This window comes from Triplophysa dalaica, chromosome 1, assembly GCF_015846415.1.
Source record: "Triplophysa dalaica isolate WHDGS20190420 chromosome 1, ASM1584641v1, whole genome shotgun sequence".
NCBI classification, from domain to species: Eukaryota; Metazoa; Chordata; class Actinopteri; order Cypriniformes; family Nemacheilidae; genus Triplophysa; species Triplophysa dalaica.
This window is the reverse complement of record NC_079542.1, coordinates 3,140,033-3,160,211: the sequence shown is the minus strand read 5'-3', so window position 1 is coordinate 3,160,211 and position 20,179 is coordinate 3,140,033. Positions and strand designations below refer to the sequence as shown.

Sequence of the window (20,179 nt, the reverse complement as noted above, 5' to 3'; positions counted from 1 at the left end):
GAATGACGCGAATCACGCGAGTTGAAAAATCTCGTTCTCGCCCCGTACAGTGCAGTTAAGCTGGTATACATCCGCGCTTAAATATCAAGGTGAAAGACATCATAGCTTGCGTAGTATAGACCCAGCTCCCAACCCAACTTTGAGAATAGATTAACGGCGACAATTTTTTTAACGCGCGATAATAGTCTCACTAACGCCGTTAACGGCCCACCACTAGTTAATATATTTATATTTTCATGTGCCCATTTATGAGGAATATTCACCGTTATGGATGTGACAATACTGATAATGATACTTGATTATGAAAAAATCATGCAATAAAAATAAAACAAATGCTTTAAACACTTGAAGATTGACATCACATGTGTATTTGAAGCACAAAATGTTGATATCTGTGCATTTAGCATATTAAAAACCATTGGAGAAACTTTATTTTTTCGTTGACATTTTCACAGAATTGGACAGATGTACAGTTGTGTTCAAAATTATTCAACCCCCAATGCTGTAAATGGTTTTAGGGAATTTAGTGTACATTTGTAATTGTATTCAGAATGAAATCCTACAAGGACTTCTTAAAGAACCATATGCAAATAAAATGAAATCAATTAGTTTTGTAAGACAGTAGTAAATGTTTCTTTTGTGAATTCTTCATTGACATAATTATTCAACCCCTTAAAGACTACCACTCTGAAGAACAGAGGTTCAATGAAGTGTTTTCAATCAGGTATTGAAAACACCTGTGGATATCAGGGAGCAGCAATAAAGCCTAATAAGCACCAATTAGGCAGCTTTAAAATGACTGTGATACTCAGCTCCTTCTAGACATTTACTGGTGTGGTTACAAACATGGTGAGGTCAAGAGAATGGTCCAGGAAGACAAGAGAACAGGTGATTACTCTTCACAGGAAGGGCAATGGCTATACTGAAGTTTCTGCTCAGACAATACGGCGCACCCTGCGTAATGAAGGCCTCCATGCCAGAACTCCCAGGCGCACCCCCTTGCTGTCCCCAAAGAATAAGAAGAGTCGACTGCAGTATGCCAAAAGTCATGTGGACAAACCACAGAAGTGTTCTGTGGACTGATGAATCAAAATTAGAACTGTTTGGGCCCATGGATCAACGCTATGTTTGGAGGAGGCCAATGAAGAAAAGAACACCTTGCCTACTGTGAAGCATGGCGGGGGGTCAATCATGCTTTGGGGCTGTTTTGCTTCTGCAGGTACTGGGAAGCTTCAGCGTGTGCAAGGTACCATGAATTCTCTTCAGTACCAGGAGATATTGGATGACAATGTGATGCAGTCCGTCACAAACCTGAGGCTTTGAAGACGTTGGACCTTTCAACACGACAATGATCCCAAGCATACCTCCAAGTCCACTAGAGCATGGTTGCAGATTAATACGGTGGCCGCTGGGTGTCACTGCGCTGCAACAGAAGAAAACACATGCAAACACAAAAAAACACAAGCAAATTCAGAAAGCATTCGCGTTAGTTTGACGACACATGCCCTGCAAATACTCGAAACACAAACAAACACAGAAACGCGCTGCAAATACTCGAAACACAAACAAACACAGAAACGCGCTGCAAATTCTCGCAACACAAACAAACACAGAAACGCGCTGCAAATTCTCGCAACACAAACAAACACAGAAACGCGCTGCAAACTGCACACACGACAACGGAAGTGTTTCCGGGGGACCGCAAAAACTGATGCACCTGATTGGGACGCGCTTCACTTTGACTATTCAAATTCGTTAGTGGTGTTGTCAGCCACATTGAAGGTAGTTGCTTTATAACTTTATTTTAACTTTCTTAACGTACGTCCGTAGGATATTATTAGCCTGTCGATTTGAACAGTTTAACAAAAACTATGAGACGTAGTAATTGCTCGACTTACTTAAACAAGTGTCACGTTAAAAACATTTAATGGTTTAATGATTAATGATTAAAAATGTATTGTAGTCGACATAGTCAGTGTGGCTGACAACTCCACTAACGAATTTGAACAGTAAAAATGAAGCGCATGAAGTGCATCAGTTTTTGCGGTCCCCCGGAAACACTTCCGTTGTCGTGTGTGCAGTTTGCAGCGCGTTTCTGTGTTTGTTTGTGTTGCGAGAATTTGCAGCGCGTTTCTGTGTTTGTTTGTGTTGCGAAAACTTGCAGCGCATTTCTGTGTTTGCTTGTGTTGCGAGTATTTGCAGGGCATGTGTCGTCAAACTAACGCGAATGCTTTCTGAATTTGCTTGTGTTTTTTTTTTTTGCATGTGTTTTCTTCTGTTGCAGCGCATTGACACCCAGCGGCCACGGTAGATTAAAGGCTGGAACATTTTGAAGTGGCCATCGCAGTCACCAGACTTAAATCCGATTGAGAACCTCTGGTGGGAATTAAAGAAAGAAGTTGCAAGCCTAAGAATGTGTCTGAACTGGAGGCTTTTGCCCATGATGAATGGGCGAAGATACCCGTAGATCGCTGCAAGACACTTGTGTCAAGCTATGCTTCACGTTTAAAAGCTGTTATAACTGCAAAAGGATGTTGTACTAAGTACTAAGATTGAATGTCACTTGGGGGTTGAATAAAACTGATAATGATGTGAGCTCAGAAAAGACATTTGTGGTTATTTCATTATAAATGTTATGTTATATTTGTCTGACCTACACGTGCCTCTTTGATTTAATTGTAAGCAGGATGACTGAATGATCAATGTCAAACCGACCAAAACAATCAATTTCAGTGGGGGTTGAATAATTTTGAACACAACTGTAAAATCAAACTAAAATTTTTTTCCCAGATGCGTACGTTTATGGGTTAAAATACAAAGTAGCAGATAAAAGTTTTGCATTATTTCTAAGTCCCCATGATAATGAGGGATTGTCGTGAGAATCTGATTAACAGAAGTGGTTATAGATGCTGATGATGTTGATTCTTATCACACTTGTCTGTTACAGTTTTCACCCAAACATGAAGCTGTTATGTCTTTACACTTTTTGTATTCATTTTATTTGCAATGTTATAGAAGTGTTAACATGTAAAACCAGTTTTGAGTTACTTTCAAAAGCACATTCTCTAATGTATGAAGAGGTCAAAACTTCCTCTCAGTGAACAGAGAGTTATGGAACACATACATCCTTCAATGCTTCAAAAAAGAAATGTGCCTCTAGAGTTTAAATTCAGAACCTAACAAACCACCATCAAATAACAACAACAAAACAAAGTTTCAATAGTGATCGTTATGGTATATAACAGATTATGAGCATGTTTGGAAGCAGGTTAAAATCAAATCAATTTTTTTTACAGATTTTCCACTTGTAATGTAAATCTGTAGTTTAAAAGAATTTTACAGTATTTTAACATTCACACAAATAATTACAGTAAAAGACTGCAAACTTACACCAAAAATGGGGAAAACTGTAATTTTACAGGCAAAAAATATTTATGGTTTATATCTGGCGTCAAAGCTACCAGATTTTTTTTTTTTTACGAGATTTGTTAACATTGTGTAGCATGTAATTTAGTGATTCGATCATGAATGATTAACAGTCTGAAAATGCTTAACTCAAAAGACAAATGATAAAATAAACAGAATTTGCACATGTTACTATGGTCTTAATGCATATGACATTGATCGCCTTGCAGTCACTCACAGTCGCTTCAGTAGAGTCAGTGGCTTTTCCTATTCATGAACACGATGAGCAGGATGAGCGCTGTGATAGAAACATGAAGATTATTCAGTGAATCAATTCAACTATGATTACATAATCTTTGTATACCATTTACTTCCAACCAAAGGGGACAAACAATTTCCCCTTAAAGTCCATGATCTGCTACTAACATTAGTTTGTGAGGCACACTGTTTTTGTACAGTTCGATATGGGCCTTGCAACGAGAATGTCACTGAAGGAAAGGCTGCTGTTACTCAGTTAAATAGAGAATGCAAATCAGTGTAAAAGTATGAATGGAAATACATACACAGCAGAACCAAGATGCCAATGACATTTCTGAGAACTCCATACAGCGGAAACCCTGTCGTCTCTCTCTCTCTGCATACAAACTCTTCTCCTTGCAGTCACACACTTGAGCTTTAATCGTGTTGTCCTGATACTCGTCGCCCTGATCAAAAACTCTCAGGATGACATTGTAGATGCCGGGTTCCAATGTATTCTTGAGCATCAGCTCTATTTTGTTTGCTAAAACAAGAAGATTGAACCCGTCAGGTCACACACACCAGTTAGGAAAGCATTATTTCCAGCTCATTTCTCTAGACATGTTAGTCAAAACTCTTACATTCTTCATTCATCCTGGCAGTCAGCGTTGGGAAAGTTCACGTTCAACATGAACTAGTTCAAAGTTCAATTCACAAATTTTAAAATGAACTAGTTCAGTTCATAGTTCAAACTTCAAAATTTTGAACTAAGTTCACTAAGTTCCAAAAATGAACTAGTTCATAGTTCTTCTTTTCCATATGTTGATGCGAGCTATTATTTTTCAAAATTATTGCCACAGCCCATATACAGTAGAATCACAGACAGCAATTATTTTATCAGTTTTAACAATGAAGCTATGCGTAAGATTTCATCTTCATATCCAATTTTGAATCCTTATCCAACCAGGGTTTACATTATCATTGAGGGGACAGCATTTCCCCATTGTTGCTTTAATGCTTTGTTGCTGTCCATTCACTCCACACTAGTAGCAGCTTCAGCTTTCAACCTCACAGTACATTCTCAAAAACATGAGGAAAAACGTGCTGCTTGAATGGTCTTTTTTAATGAGGAATTATTAAAAGAAAAACAGGACAGTAATCATTAAGGTGCAAACGTTTTTCAATTTTAATAATTTTCCATTGTCCACATGCTAAAACAGAATATTGGAATCCTGGAAAAATATACCAGGCAGGTTCAACAAACAAGTTACATGAATAGTAAAACCCTCAAATCCATTCTACTAACACAAACTGAGGTAGGAACCAGGCTGAGGTATGAAATTAAGATTTTCTTTTTGAAAGCCGGCGGAAAAAGTTTGCACAGAAAAGTGAGATTTCTCCCATTCTCACCGACCTTGTCATAAAATTCTTTTAAATGATCATACTCCTTGCAACATGCTGCTGTCGCCTCCATGCCTTTTTTTTGTTTGATGACGCGTCAGGCATGCGGCGGACGGCGGTGCGACACTGCTGGTGGCTGGTGTTGCCAGATTGGGTGTTTTTCCGCTACATATTAAGACCCGTTTACGGTGTGTTTTAGCCGGGATTTCGCCTGGAAGGCTCTATAGAAATCTGGCACCCTATTGAACGAAGTTAACCTGAGAGAGCATGCGTTCACATACACCAGAATGAACGAGTTCACAGTAACGTTCATCAGGCAGTAATACAGCACGTTCAGTTCACGTTCGCCCAAAATATGAACGAGTTCATGAACTATCGTTCAATGAACGCGTTCAGGTACAACACTGCTGGCAGTCCAGTTTTTCTGGGTTTCTCCCCGAGTGTTGACACGAAATGGACCGGCGTGAGGCGGTCCGTCTTTATCTGTGATGGAGAAGACAGCAGGACGTGCTTCACTATTACACATGTTTATGTCTCTTTCATTAATAAAGGGAGGGTTGTCATTCACATCCTCCAGCTGGACGATCAGAGTTCCTGTGCCAGTCGCTGGTGCTTTATCTGCACACAAGTACAAACTTATTAGAAAAGAAACAATATTATCCACATCAAGCCCCCAAACAAAAGAAACCCAACTTACCATCATCATCAACAGCCAGAAAGAGAGCTTTGTATTTGCCATCTGTGACCAAACCAGATTCTCTGTCCATTTGCATCTTGATTTTGATCACTCCAGTTTCTTTAACAATATTAAACCAGCCGGCGGGATCATTGCCGATTCTATACCTGTAAGAATGATGCAGATAAAGACCAGAGAAGGGAGACAATGTAAACTGGACAAAACTGCACTGATCATTAAACAATTGTTTGTAAAAGTAATCTTACGTCAACTTCTGTGATCTGGCAGTGTCTGGATCGAGGCCTGTATAAATCACTAATTCAGAATCAACAGCCAGATCTTCACGTTTGTAAATGATTTTCTCTTCTGGTTTGAATTCTGGAGGATCATTCACATCCTCCACATTGACAGTGACTGTGGCAGTTGATGTGGGCAAAGCGCGGACAAACGGATCCTCGTTCTCAACAATCACAGACAGAATGAACTGTTTTGTCTTTTCATAATCCAGTGGCTGTATGGACAAGAACACACAGTAAGTTATGGCAGATCACCACAAACGATTGTTTCCTCAACATTATGAGCATCATTCTGTACCTTCACAGTGGTGATGATTCCCTCGAGCTGACTGGGTCCAGTACTGACATTGAAAAATCCTCCTTTATCACCATTTATAATCTTATATTTTGTTGACCAGGCGGGTGATCCGGGATCATCTCCATCAGTAACTGTGAGCTTGACAACTTCAGCACCAACTTGATTCTCTGGGACAGATGCTTCATACTAAAGACATAAAATACTTAAAAGGTAAAATATCTTCATCTGTAAACTGTGTAATAGAACACAATTGTGTACATCAGATTCAGATGAATGTACGTTACCATGGTTTGTTCAAACTGAGGTGCGTTATCATTGCTGTCTGTGACAGTAATAATAGCCGTGCCTGTCGATGAAAAACCTGTGCCTCTCACATCTGCAGCCTGAATTACTAAAGTATACGTGGGGTATTTCTGCAAGAGAAGATGTTCACATGTGAGTTTCTCTTTCATCAACTCATTCAACAACACTTTAAGATACAGTCATCAAATGAATTCATTTCTCACCTTTCTATCCAGACCTTCTTCAATGACACGAATCCCTCCAGTTATGGTGTTGATATCAAACATATTTGGTTTTGGTAATGGAGGATCTTGTCTGATAATTGAGTATCTGACATCACCGTTATCAGTATTTGGATCATCTGCATCAGTGGCTGTGACCTTCATAAACTCATAATCTTCAGAGAGAAGATGGATGAGATGATACCATGACAATCACAAGTCCTCTATTTCCTGTAAACCAATTGAAAAGGAACACCACCTACCTTTTGTGGCGGCATCATAAACATGTCCTTTAAAGGGATTTTGAGTAAATATAGGCTTATTATCATTCTGGTCAATCACACGGATATTAACTTTATAAATTCTCGATGATAAGAAAGATCGTCCTGCAGAACCTACATGCTGAAGACATGTGCATGTTAAGTGTCAAACACCTCTGCGATGACAGATAGCAAATATTTATCCGACAATGATTTCCAAAGAACATTAAAATGTGAAGTGTTTTATGTTTATAGCATATACCTGAAAAAAGAGAACAATGATTCCCAATCGCACAACGATCATTGTCTTCATTAGGAGCACTAAAATCTCTCTGTTTTCTGTGTGAATGTTGCCGATCTGAAAGGAACTAAAAGAGCTTCTGTGAGCTGTTTGAAGGTGTGGCCTATTATTCAGACGTGTAACAGGCTAAAGTTAAGAGCGCTATTTTTCATAATTTACAAAAGTACAACCCAATGTGAATGGTTTATTAAATATCTTCAGGAGAAACTGAGTACACTAGTTCATATCTTGAATGTCACGGCAAATTTATAATGTTGACATTTACAGTAGTATATTATAAGAGTAAAGACTTTGCTATGGCATTTTGGCCCAGAACTGATGATGTCTGGATGAGTTTGATCAGAAATGAAGTTTTGAAAGACTTCCTGATTTAATCTGATTTACCACAAGTATAACACAGATGTAACTTTGAGCAGCAACACCGACCGAACCTTTACACAAATGTACATTTCTGTCATTAAAGGCTTCAAAGTTTACTGCTTAATGTGACACGATGCTTAGGTGTTGTTCACTGATCCTCGTATCACCTCTATTTTGTGGACAACAGCCCTAACCATTTTTAACGGATTTAGTATTTTTACTGAAATGTTTGAAATATTCTAACAAGTAAAAAAAAGACAGAGATATGTCAATTTGGGTGACATGATTCTTTGCGTGAAAAAAATCATCGCTGCCATATTGAAGGGTCGTTCCTAACCAAAGTGCTCATAACTGGCCACTTCAAAGGGCCCTTCGGAATGAAGAATTTCGAAGGGTACAACCAGTGGTGTAGTCTAGCTTTTTGTAGTGAGTATACTGTGCTTTTTTCCCCTCCCAGCCTCATACGTACCCATCCCAGAGCGACACCCCATGGCACCACCACACTCCCTAATGGATAAAGTACGCATCTACATGTAATTGAGAGCATTATTAAAGACTGCTTATGTGTTATCAACATTCCAATTTATTATAAACAACAGAGGACAGTCAGCTGATAAAACCTCTGCTCCAGGTACCATATTCATATAGTATCATCATTCTTAAAGGTATAGTTCACCCAAAAATGAAAATTGTTATAATTTCCTCACCCTCAAGTTGTCCCAAAACTGTATGAGTTTCTTTCTTCTTGTGTTAACACAAGAGTACTGAGAATGTTGGTAATCAGACAGTTGGCAGCACCCATTGACTTTCATAGTCTATATTTTTTCGTACTGTGGAAGTCAATGGGTCAGAGGCGGAGCCAGAGGGGTGTCCTGGGTGTCCAAATTTTATTGGGCAGTTTAATGATGATTGACATCTAATTTCACCACTCGCTGAAAAAGCGTCTAGTGCCGCTCGCAGCTTTCAAATTAATCAAGTGATGCGAGTAACAGGAAAATAAGGACATTTCGCATATAAGGTTAGTTTTAAGACTAGTCGTCGGGATTCGCATTCCAAGTCGCTGTATGAGTAAACATGAATGTTGCCGCTAGAAGGGTTAATCAGATAAGAGAGATCGCGATTTAGCCTTAACATTATGTTTAACGTTACATTTGTGCTAGTTATATACACATAAACAGTGCAGTGCCAATACATTACACTATTTGCCTGTTTACTTAATGTAGCTTACGTCAGCTACAGCCACCACCAGTGTTTTAATGTTAAGCTAACTTTGAAATTCTTAAGCTATTTATCTGGTCGTTGTCTTGTGATCAAATCATGAAGAGGCGTTTGATAGGTACTATAGTTTTATTAGACTCCTGGAACTCCGTTAGAGATATACAACATGAACTGTTGATGACGTATTTTTCTGCTTGATGCTTAATGTTTATTCTAAGGAACAAATTGTCTGAAAAGGTGAGATGTCAGAGTATTATACATGGGACATGTCACCTGCCCACTAGGGGGCTACAGAGTCAGGACGGCTTGAGGCCGCATACATGCATAAGAGAAGATAAAGTCAGTCGTAGTTCATGTTGTATATCCGTAACGGAGTTACCTATCAAACGCTTCTTCATGATTTGATCACAAGACAGTCGTGACACTCAAAAGATTACCTCAATTGCAAATAGCCTTTTTACATATCATAAAGGGCTAAAAAAATATAGCCAAGTTACTCCATAGTACATACAATCTAAGTGTTACGAGATAGAGACTCTGACAATTCATAGTATGTGAATACATCTTTTTTAATGCAAATCACGTTACAAACACCAGGTTAAGTAAATTATTATAACCCCAGGTTAGGGTTACACACTGACTTTCTATCATGGTCTATAGACCCCCTGAAGTTGCCTTGGCCACCCCCAGGACACCCCATGTGAAAAACTCTAGCTCCGCCACTGCAATGGGTGCTGCCAACTGTCTGATTACCAACATTTTCAAAATATCTTCTTTTGTGTTAAACAGAAGAAAGAAACTCATACAGTTTTGGGACAACTTGAGGGTGAGGAAATTATTACAATTTTCATTTTTGGGTGAACTATACCTTTAAGAATGATGATACTATATGAATATGGTACCTGGAGCAGAGGTTTTATCGGCTGACTGTCTTCTGTTGTTTATAATAAATTGGAATGTTGATAACACAGGACGAACACTCAGTCACATCACCATTCAGATCACTGCAAGGGTGGCAGGAGATCGCCGGTCCTGCGCTGACATGACAATCTTTGATAGGCAGACGCGTGATAACAGCTCGACCGTGAGTGAAACCTAAGCGCTTGCGCACGGTTGGGAGGGGCGGGTGACACTCATTTTCCACAAGGCTGGCCAGGGGTTCTCATTTCTCTCATCATCTGAAATAAGGAGATATACTATTTTTATTCTGTTTACCACAATCTCCCCTCTTCTGCCGTATTAATTGATCCACCACACTAACGGTAGTGAAGTTAGCCAGTTCTGGATAAAATCAATATACCAACAATCCCCTACAGCTAAGCTTAATGAAAATATGTACTGTATGCTAGCTTTACTTACCAGGTAACTTAACGATAGCATCAGCCTCATTTTCTGCAGTTTCTATAACGATCGTGTCATCTGCTGCAGCTGAAGTGTCATCCAAAGCTGCTGTAGCCTTAGGGGCAGGCTTCCGAAAACACTCAAAGAGTGTACTTTGAGTCTGCTTTTGTTTCATATCTTCTAATCAAGATTCAGAATGACGTTAGTCTTGCGATGTAAAGACACTCGAGATGAATTTAAAACTTGCGCCGAAAAAGACCACCAAGCAACTGCTTTTCCTTGGTAGGTGACGTCAGGTCACAGGCCACGGAAGCCCCAATGGTTCAAAAGCGTTAGTGATTCGCAATCGCAACACAGAGGGGGTGAATTTATGAATGAAAGTTCTGTCACAAAACGATGTTGTTACGTATCCTCACGTTTTTTAAGTGGGTATACGGAAATCCTTTGACTTTCCTAGTGGGTATACGGCTTATACCTGCATATCACGTAGACTACACCACTGGGTACAACTGATGGACACTTTGGGCCCCCAGGAGTCTTTCCACTGATTCTTTGTGGGTGACGGCGCCTCCTAATGGGAACAGAATGATAACGCAGAAGGGTCAAGAAAGTTGTTTGGTGCCCTACACCCTTAAACCCTTTGAAGTTCTAACTCCGGAGGGTAATCCCTTTGACGGGTTTAGGGCATAGGGATGAGCCCTTGGAATCGGAACGCAGGGATGCTCTTCGATGATGGAATCATTTCCAACCATTGAAATCAACTCTCCATTTTCAACTCCTCAGAATAGATTTCCATCTCTACTTTTCACCCGCTGCTGGCCTAATGGTCTAATGGCGGGCACAAACCAAGCCGTGTTCCAAACTTTGGAATATTCTTCCCTGCATGGTCCGGGAGGCAGACACACTCTGTCAGTTTAAATCTAGACTAAAGACTCATCTTTTTAATCTTGCATACACTATACCTCCATAATATTAATCCTCAGAGGATTTAGGCTGCATTATTTAGATCAACCGGAACCAGTAACACATCCAACAACAAATGATGTACTTGTTACATCAAAGAGTGCAGAACAGTACTCTACTCTCAGCCAGTCTTGTCTCTTTGTTCCAAGGTTACCGCAGGATGCAGTCCATGCCCAGACCTGATGGCAGAGCTGAGAATGGGAAGCGATGACCTGACAAGAGCTAAGAGGATAGAGCTGGATAAAGGACGAGACAACTTTGTTTTTCCTACAACATTTAAAATGCTATTAGATTGTTAATGATAATCTTAAATCCTTAATTTTTATATTTTATTAAGCCTTGTTGTGCAAGCACTGTTGAGCTTGTGCAGAGGCAGCAGCTTTTGCCAGAGGGGAACTGGAATCCCCTGGTTGGGCCCGGGTTCCCCTGAGGTTTTTTTTCTCGATGGGAGTTTTGGGTTCCTCACTACCGTTTGCATATTGTTTTGCACTATCTGCCTGGCCGGGGGGGGCTGCTTTCGAATTCATACTTGTATTCAATGTGTCTCATGTACAGCTGCTTTGTAACAATGAAAATTGTAAAAAGCGCTATATAAATAAAGTTGAGTTGAGTGTTAGACTTGGCTACAGAAAGATTTTTTTTTTAACTTGTAACGTTACCTCACATCATTCCTTTGAGTCTGCCTAGTGTGGACATTTAATATAACACTGCCATCTAGTGACACAGTACAGCAGATCCCTTGAACACATTGTCACAGATGCGAATGTGTACATTTATGGATGTAACTGGACCTTCAGTGCTGAAAATGACACATACATACTGTATTTGTTTTTGTATGATTCACTTTTACAAACAAAAAAATAAAAATCCAAAGCGACTTACAAGTGAAGTAAACAATGGAAGCAATTGGCACAACACAAGGACAACAAAAAACATAGTTGCAGTAAAGCTGGTCTCATAAAGCCTACCAAAGTATACATAGCTATGCTGTTTTTGGATAGAAAGAGTAGAGAAAAGAAATAGAAGTCAGAACTAAACAGTCAGGTGTAGACGGAGAGATGTGTTTTCAGCCGATTCTTAAAGATGGCCACAGAATCTGCTGATCTTGTTGCAGCAGGAAGATCAGTCCACAAAAGTGGAAGGTTATTGTGAGATCGATTTTCCCATTTTGGGAAGGCACCACAAGATGTTGTTCATTGGCAGAGTGTAGGGATCTAGCAGGGGCGACATCCCAAGTCTCCCGGAAGTTCCGGGAGTCTCCCGCATATTGATAGCGGCTCCCTGATGCCCGCAAATGAGTTAAAATATCCCGGAATCTAGAGCGAGTGATCAAGAGCGCGCATGCGAGACAGAGACTGTGCTTCAACACATGTAGCGCGCGCACGACAGAAAGGAAGAGGGAGCGAGAGACCTTGCGTGTGCGTGCGTGCGCGTGTGCTAGTCTGCGTGTGTGCCTCATGAAGCGCAGGTAATACAGAGAGCGTCCTGATTGGCCTGTTTCGGTAAGTCAACCAATCACTTGTCCGTGTGGGCGGGCTTTTATCTCTCATCCCGAGTCCCGAACTGAATATTCAGTTCAGTATAGCTAGAAACAAGAGCGCCGTGGCATAGGCAGAGGGCCCCAAAATACGAAAATATGAGACACATTTTACCCGAGACTACACGAAAGTGTACCCCTGTCTTATAAAAGTGAAAAATAATGACAGTCTTGCACGCTGTACAGTTTGCAATAGCGACTTCAGCATTGCCCATGGTGGGTTAAATGATTGTAGAAGACATGTTGAGGTGACTTCATCAAGTTTCAATTGATTTCATGTGCATATTATTCAGGTCGGCTAACAACTAGCTACATGAAAACACCTTAGACATATTTAAAATTGCAATGGAATATAAATAAAAGCAGTTTACATAATAGATAGAGAGAAAGAGAGAATTTTATGTCATTGTGCAGTAGTACCATACAACGAAATTTGCTTGTGCATCATCTAAAAATACTCGCTTTCATATACACACTCACACAATAAATAAAGTATAAAGATTATAAAACAATAACAGGGCATCCAATATTACACTGAAGTCCCATTGCATAAAGTCCCTATCTATAAAGTGCAACTGTGCTGACTGTGATAGGGGTGTATGATTGTTCAGTTCTTTGATGGCCCTTGGGATAAAAGTATAAATAGTATTAGCAGCTTATATAAATAGTCAAATTAATCTACATATTTTAATGATTAACAAATAATTGCATAGGCCTATAACCTGTAGAAATTATATATTATGCTTTTATATCTTTTAGGGATATATATCCTTGGCCTCCTTTTTTTGTTGGGGGGGGAGCGGTGGGATCGGCAGGGGGTTCTGCTTTCGGGATACCTCCCTGAAATGCTGAAATGCTCCCTGAAATGTAAGTCTGTATTAGTGAGAAAAGATATAGCGGTGCTTTAGCAGTGGTGGTGTTTAAGGTCAGGTGCAGAGCTTTGAATTTCATGCGAGCGACTACAGGGAGCCAATTTATCTTAATGAAGAGAGGAGCTACGTTTTCTCTTGCCACTGCAATCTAGATTTTTCTGTAGATGTTTGGTTGTGGAAGCTGGAAGTTCAGCCAATAGTGCATTGCAATACTTCAGGCTGGACAGAATAACAGCCTGGACTAGGACTTGCGTAGTATGCGGAAAGATCACATTTTCTTGATCTTGTAGAGCAGCGGTTCTCAATCCTGGTCCTCGCGCCCCCTCGCTCTGCATATTTTGTGTATCTTGTTTAACACACCTGATTTAAATATCTAGCTCATTAGAAGAGAGTTTAATGAATGAACTGCGTTCCGATTGACGTTTTCCTTAACTGTGTTCATTACTCCTTAATCCCTGCACACAAATGAAATCGGATGACGTTAACTTTAGAACACAAATTTGCGCATCACTACTGCCTGCAGCGTCTTCATTCAGACAAAATTTGCTATGGAAGATTGAAGGGTTATTTAACCGTAATCTTGAGATTTGTGCAACATTATGCCTATTTTGAACTGGAATTATGGCAGAATATCTAGTGATGTTTACTTCGTAGGGCTCTTAAGGGCGCATTAAACAAACCTCCGAAGCGGTAGGAGAAGCACACAAAATATGCAGAGCGGGGGTCGCGAGGACCAGGATTGAGAACCGCTGTTGTAGAGGATGAATCTACAAGACTGGGTAGTGCTGGCGACATGATTCGTAATCATGAGCTGATCATCGATCACCACTTCCAGGTGTCTGGGCGTTCTGGAAGGGGTGATGATCGATGAGACTAGTCGAATGAGAGGGGTACCATGTACCTTTGTGTTTTTTATGGATACAGGTAGCCTGACAGAACCCTTTTTCAATCACACACAAGTTCATGAAATTGCATCAATGTATTTTGTCCATAAAGCTACAGTCCTACCAGAAAGACTCGGGAGGCGAATGTTGAGTATTGAACATTTATTAGACAGAATATATATGTAGAGAGATTCAAAGTAGGGAAGGATGGAGACGGGAACCGGCAAACATTTAATCAAACATAATCAAAAGTAAGAAGACAGCCGGCCGCCCCTCACAGTCGACGGCGGCGTATAAAACATAAATACAAACATAAACATGTTCGGGCCCGGTCCTCTCTCTTCGACGGTCCGGTTGCTCGTTCTCTTATATGCTCCCGATCTCCTACGTGATTCTCGACCCACGGTCTCGCCCCCCCTCCTCCACTACAATAAGTAAAGATGGATAGTATAGTAAAGATGGATATTGGGTGTCTTTGGAGTAGGCCCTGTCTGTGGCTCACATCCAGAGGGCCAAGAAGTCCTCCACTTCCCGCCTTGAGATGAAGGCGGGGGCGTAGCCAACCCCCCTGGGGTTTTATTGACAGAGACCTCCTGGTGGTGAGGAGGATTTTGGGGGCGGTCGTAGAAAGAGGTAAGTGGCGATCTTTTATGTTCCATCATGGAAGGTGATTGGTTAGGTGTTGATTGGTAGTGAGGGATGTAGGATTGAGTCTTCCTGGCAGAACTTGCGCTGAAGCTATATTTTGAACAAACCGCTGCTAGAAGTCGCCCGATCAAAACAACAACTATGGCGTAGCTTGATGACGCTGTGAAGATGTCATGATCCCGTTCTTGTCTAGGTGTTATCTGGCACGGGAGGTGTATTATGCTATGTTTGACGGCTGCACACGCGCTCAGTGTCTACTTCATTTACCAAGCCCTCATCTTTCCCCGTTAGAACTTTCCCCTCATCGGTGATTTATCTATTATCACACTTGCACATGTTGCCTATTTCCCTTTTGGTTTTCTCATTGCCCGTAATTGCTCCACACCTGCTACCTATCTCCACTCAGTAGAAATCTCTTTATTACCCCTCTGTTGCTCTTTTTCTCTGTCTGAACGTTGCGTGTTATCTGTCAGTTCAGACTGAATTAGTTCTAGCGTGTCTAGACCATAGCCATAGCAGTAGCCGTTGCCGTAGCCGTAGCGACGTCACAGACGTTACCACGTATCTTACTTTGTGCTTTCCTGCTGCCCTGTCTCGTCACCTCTTCCTATTACTCCCACTATAGTTCCCGTTGTCGTCCTGGACTGCAAGCACTTCATTCACCAGGAACCATCCCTGTGGACTCAGGACTGCACCCTTCACGGGGATCGTCAGAATCTCTCACGTTGTGAGTCCCGGGTTGAGAATACTCCCCGGGCCCAGATCTCTATGGCATTTCTCCCGTGGAATCTCTAAGACTCTCACAGTGGACTCTTCCTCCACGACGAACGCATCATTCCCGTTGTACGCAGGATTATCCTTGGTGCCTAATTTTTTTGACAATTTTTGTTGTTGTGCTCATTAATAAATCTTGATTTACCCCGCACCTAAGTCTCTCTTTGTCTACCATGACAGAAGGAGTTTGGAATGATGGGATCTGTTGTCTTCAACTCCACCGCTGATGGCCATCAATCAGACGGGAAAAAGGAAGCGTTTTATAAATGTTGTGTATAATTGTGGTCCATAATACTTATGTTTGGTATAAAAAGGGAGGATTTGATAGGAAACAATATTATATTTAAAAGTTTTTATTTGGCAGGAGCTGATCAGAATCTAACAAACCACCGTCAAAAAGCAATAGCACTACAAAGTAAGAAATGTTTGGATTAGTGTCAGTGAATGTGGGCAAAGGACTGAAAAAAAGATCTTCATTCTGTACGATTACAGACAGAACCAGTACGGCTTGTTCTCCTCGATGTCCAGGGGCTGAATGCAAAAACACATTTTGTTTTTTTTCAAAACTTTGTGAACTTCAATTAGTACATATAAAAATATGATTGAATGAATTTTCATATATTACCATGGTCTCACTGCATATGACATCATCTCCGCTGCAGTCACATACAATCGCTCTTATCGTGTTGTCCTGAAACAGGCCCGCCTGATCCAAAACTCTCAGGATGACATTGTAGATGCCGGGCTCCAGTGTTGCACTGAGCATCAGCTCTATGTGGGTTGCTGAAACAAGCACGTTATGACCATCAGAACAGACACATCAACTAGAAAAGCATGACATTTAACGCTCATTTCTCTAGTAAATGTTGGTCAACTCTTACACTCATCATTCATCTTGGCAGTCCAGTTTTTCTGGGTTTCTTCTTGAGGCTCAACACTGAAGGGGCCAGCATAAGGATGCGCATCTTTATCTTTAACAGTGAGGAGAACTGGATGCGCCTCATGATTACACATCTTTATTTCTCTTTCAATAATAAAGGGAGGGTTGTCATTCACATCCTCCAGCTGGACGATCAGAGTTCCTGTGCCAGTCGCTGGTGCTTTATCTGCACACAAGTACAAACTTATTAGAAAAGAAACAATATTATCCACATCAAGCCCCCAAACAAAAGAAACCCAATTTACCATCATCATCAACAGCCAGAAAGAGAGCTTTGTATTTGCCATCTGTGACCAAACCAGATTCTCTGTCCATTTGCTTCTTGACTTTGATCACTCCGGTTTCTTTAACAATATTAAACCAGCCGGAGGGATCACTGCCCATTTTATAACTGGAGGAAAACAGATTATGCATATGAAAATGAAATAGCCAAGACAAACTTTGCGTCAATTTAGACAATCATTAAAAAAGAACATTTGAAAGTCTTCTTACATAATCTTCTGTGATCTGGCAGTGTCTGGATCAACGGCTGTATAAGTCACCAACTCAGAATCAACAGCCAGATCTTCACGTTTGTAAATTATTTTCTCTTTTGGTTTGAATTCTGGAGGATCATTCACATCCTCCACATTGACAGTGACTGTGGCAGTTGATGTGGGCAAAGCGCGACAACGACGTTCTCAACAATCACAGACAGAATGAACTGTTTGGTCTTTTCATAATCCAGTGGCTGTATGGACAAGAACACACAGTAAGTTTTGGCAGATCACCACAAACGATTGTTTCTCAACTTTATGAGCATCATTCTGTACCTTCACAGTGGTGATGATTCCCTCGAGCTGACTGGGTCCAGTACTGACCTTGAAAAATCCTCCTTTATCACCATTTATAATCTTATATTTTGTTGACCAGGCGGATGATCCGGGATCATCTCCATCAGTAACTGTGAGCTTGACAACTTCAGCACAAACTTGATTCTCTGGGACAGATGCTTCATACTAAAGACATAAAATACTTAAAAGGTAAAATATCTTCATCTGTAAACTGTGTAATAGAACACAATTGTGTACATCAGATTCAGATGAGTGTACGTTACCATGGTTTGTTCAAACTGAGGTGCGTTATCATTGATGTCTGTGACAGTAATAACAGCCTTGCCCATCGTTCTCAAACCTTTTCCTTGCATATCTGCAGCCTGAATTACTAAAGTATATGTGGGGTATTTCTGAAAGAGAAGATGTTCACATGTGAGTTTCTCTTTCATCAACTCATTCAACAACACTTAAAGATACAGTCATCAAATTAATTAATTTCTCACCTTTCTATCCAGACCCTCTTCAATGACACGAATCCCTCCAGTTATGGTGTTGATATCAAACATATTTGGTTTTGGTAATAGAGGATCTTGTCTGATAATTGAGTATCTGACATCAGCGTTATCAGTTTCTGGATTATCTGCATCAGTGGCTGTGACCTTCATAAACTCATAATCTTCAAAGATTGGGAAATACAAGTGGTGTAATTTAAAGAAGCCATCTCAACCAACTATTGTCTGTAGTTAATGCAACGATTTTATACAAAACAGAATCTTAAAACTATAAAAATTATTATTCAGAATTATCACAAGGTCACGCATTATGTTTTTGGTATGTGTGAAGAGGACCTTAGTAAAAATATCATTTAAAATTTGTCCTGTGGTTATAAAGAACGCACGACTCCTGTGTGACGGCTCAGTGTCTCCAGCAGAAAAAACCCTAAAGGAATAGATCACCCAAAAATGATGACATCATTTGTTCACCGTCCAGTTGTTACAAACCTGTATACATTTCTTTGTTGTGCTGAACAAAACTGAAGCCGTTTTGAGTCACCGTTGAATCCCATAGTAGGATTAAAGACTAAAATCTAATTTTACATGTTAACTTGATGACCATAAACAAGACATTGGATGAAACATTAGGATTCTTTTCATGAAAGAAACTTCATAAGTCACCTACCCTTTGGAGCGGCATCATGAACATGTCCATTGAAAGGATTTTGAGTAAACACGGGCCTATTGTCATTCTGGTCAATCACATTGATGATGATATCCATTGGCTTCTCTCTTATGTTTCCTTCTCCAATAGCATAAGCTATGAGCTGAAGACAGAAGCATGTTTATAGTCAAAAAACTGAAGACTGCCAGCAAACAAGACAAAAACATTCAAAGAACTCATTCGTTTTTAATCTAAAATGTTCTGAATGTTGTGTAGTAGCATTTGAAATCATCTGATCATGAACAAGGTTTAAAGTAAATAAACTTACTTGATAGAAAGATTTTTTCTCTCTGTCGAGCGGCTGTGTCACTGAAATAAACCCTGTAACTCTGTTACATATGAAAAGGCCCACCGGTGGCTGATCTGCCCCTTCACCTGTGATACTGTACGTCATTGTAGTTTCTGAAGCATAATCTGACTTGATCTAATGACAGAAACACACAAACTCATTAACACAAACCCTGTTTAATGACAAAAGTCATTATGATGATGTTCACTTACCTGAGAAAGCTGTTTTGGGAAAGGACCTCTGCTGTTCTCAGGCTCATTGAAAGGTGGAATAATCCAACCTCTCTTTGCTCTCTTTAGTCCTGCAAACTCTTCCGCAAACCCACACGAGAGTGCCTGATCAATAATAAGTGAAGTCTTAAATGTGACATATTAACCTTTTGCTATTTAACTTGTTCTGTATAATAAAACACCCGTCAATGAATGTGAGCTGCTTAGAGTCAGTCATTTCATATTTGAGAGGGTGGAGTTTCATTAAGAAGGGGTGTGTCTAATTCTGTTTTTAAGTCTGGTGAAATTCCAGAAGGGTTCAAATCTCTGCTAGAACATGGTTTCGGGAAACAGCAGAGCAGTTTGCTCATGAGGAACCCAGAATTCTAGTCTGCACCCCCTGCTTTAATGTCACTATCTTATAAAAAAGACAAAAATCTCGGCAAGTTAACATTTCTGCATCTTCAACATATTTGCAATATCTCTGTACTTAAATGTGATTAAGATAGTTCTTATTCAAACATTGTTACAATGTTGCAATCTTCTAGCAGCAATGTTACATTACAATACAATGTTTCGATACATTATTTAAAGGTTTTGAAACCTGTTATGATGGATAGAATCCTACCTGAATAAGGAAAATAAAAACTCCCAGTCGTACAGTTAGCATTGCCTCCATGAGAAGTCTCTGTGTTTTCTCTGTGAGAGTGAAGCGTGTGCTGCTGCAAGATGTT

General features: G+C 40.2%; 1 protein-coding gene across 1 annotated transcript; it reads right to left on the bottom strand.

The window, feature by feature from the left end:
• Window positions 1-3,146: 3,146 nt before the first annotated feature.
• On the bottom strand, window positions 3,147-20,179 carry LOC130430155 (protocadherin Fat 4-like). The gene is given in 24 exon segments (XM_056759142.1): window positions 3,147-3,703; window positions 3,969-4,186; window positions 5,449-5,661; window positions 5,741-5,886; window positions 5,986-6,230; window positions 6,314-6,499; window positions 6,598-6,726; window positions 6,820-6,992; window positions 7,080-7,218; window positions 8,207-8,264; window positions 15,925-16,066; window positions 16,469-16,505; window positions 16,600-16,757; window positions 16,856-17,080; window positions 17,160-17,305; window positions 17,407-17,581; window positions 17,584-17,644; window positions 17,727-17,912; window positions 18,011-18,139; window positions 18,233-18,405; window positions 18,909-19,050; window positions 19,216-19,371; window positions 19,449-19,571; window positions 20,074-20,179. Coding segments are annotated over 24 exon segments (3,438 nt in total). The 5' UTR covers window positions 20,125-20,179; the 3' UTR covers window positions 3,147-3,676.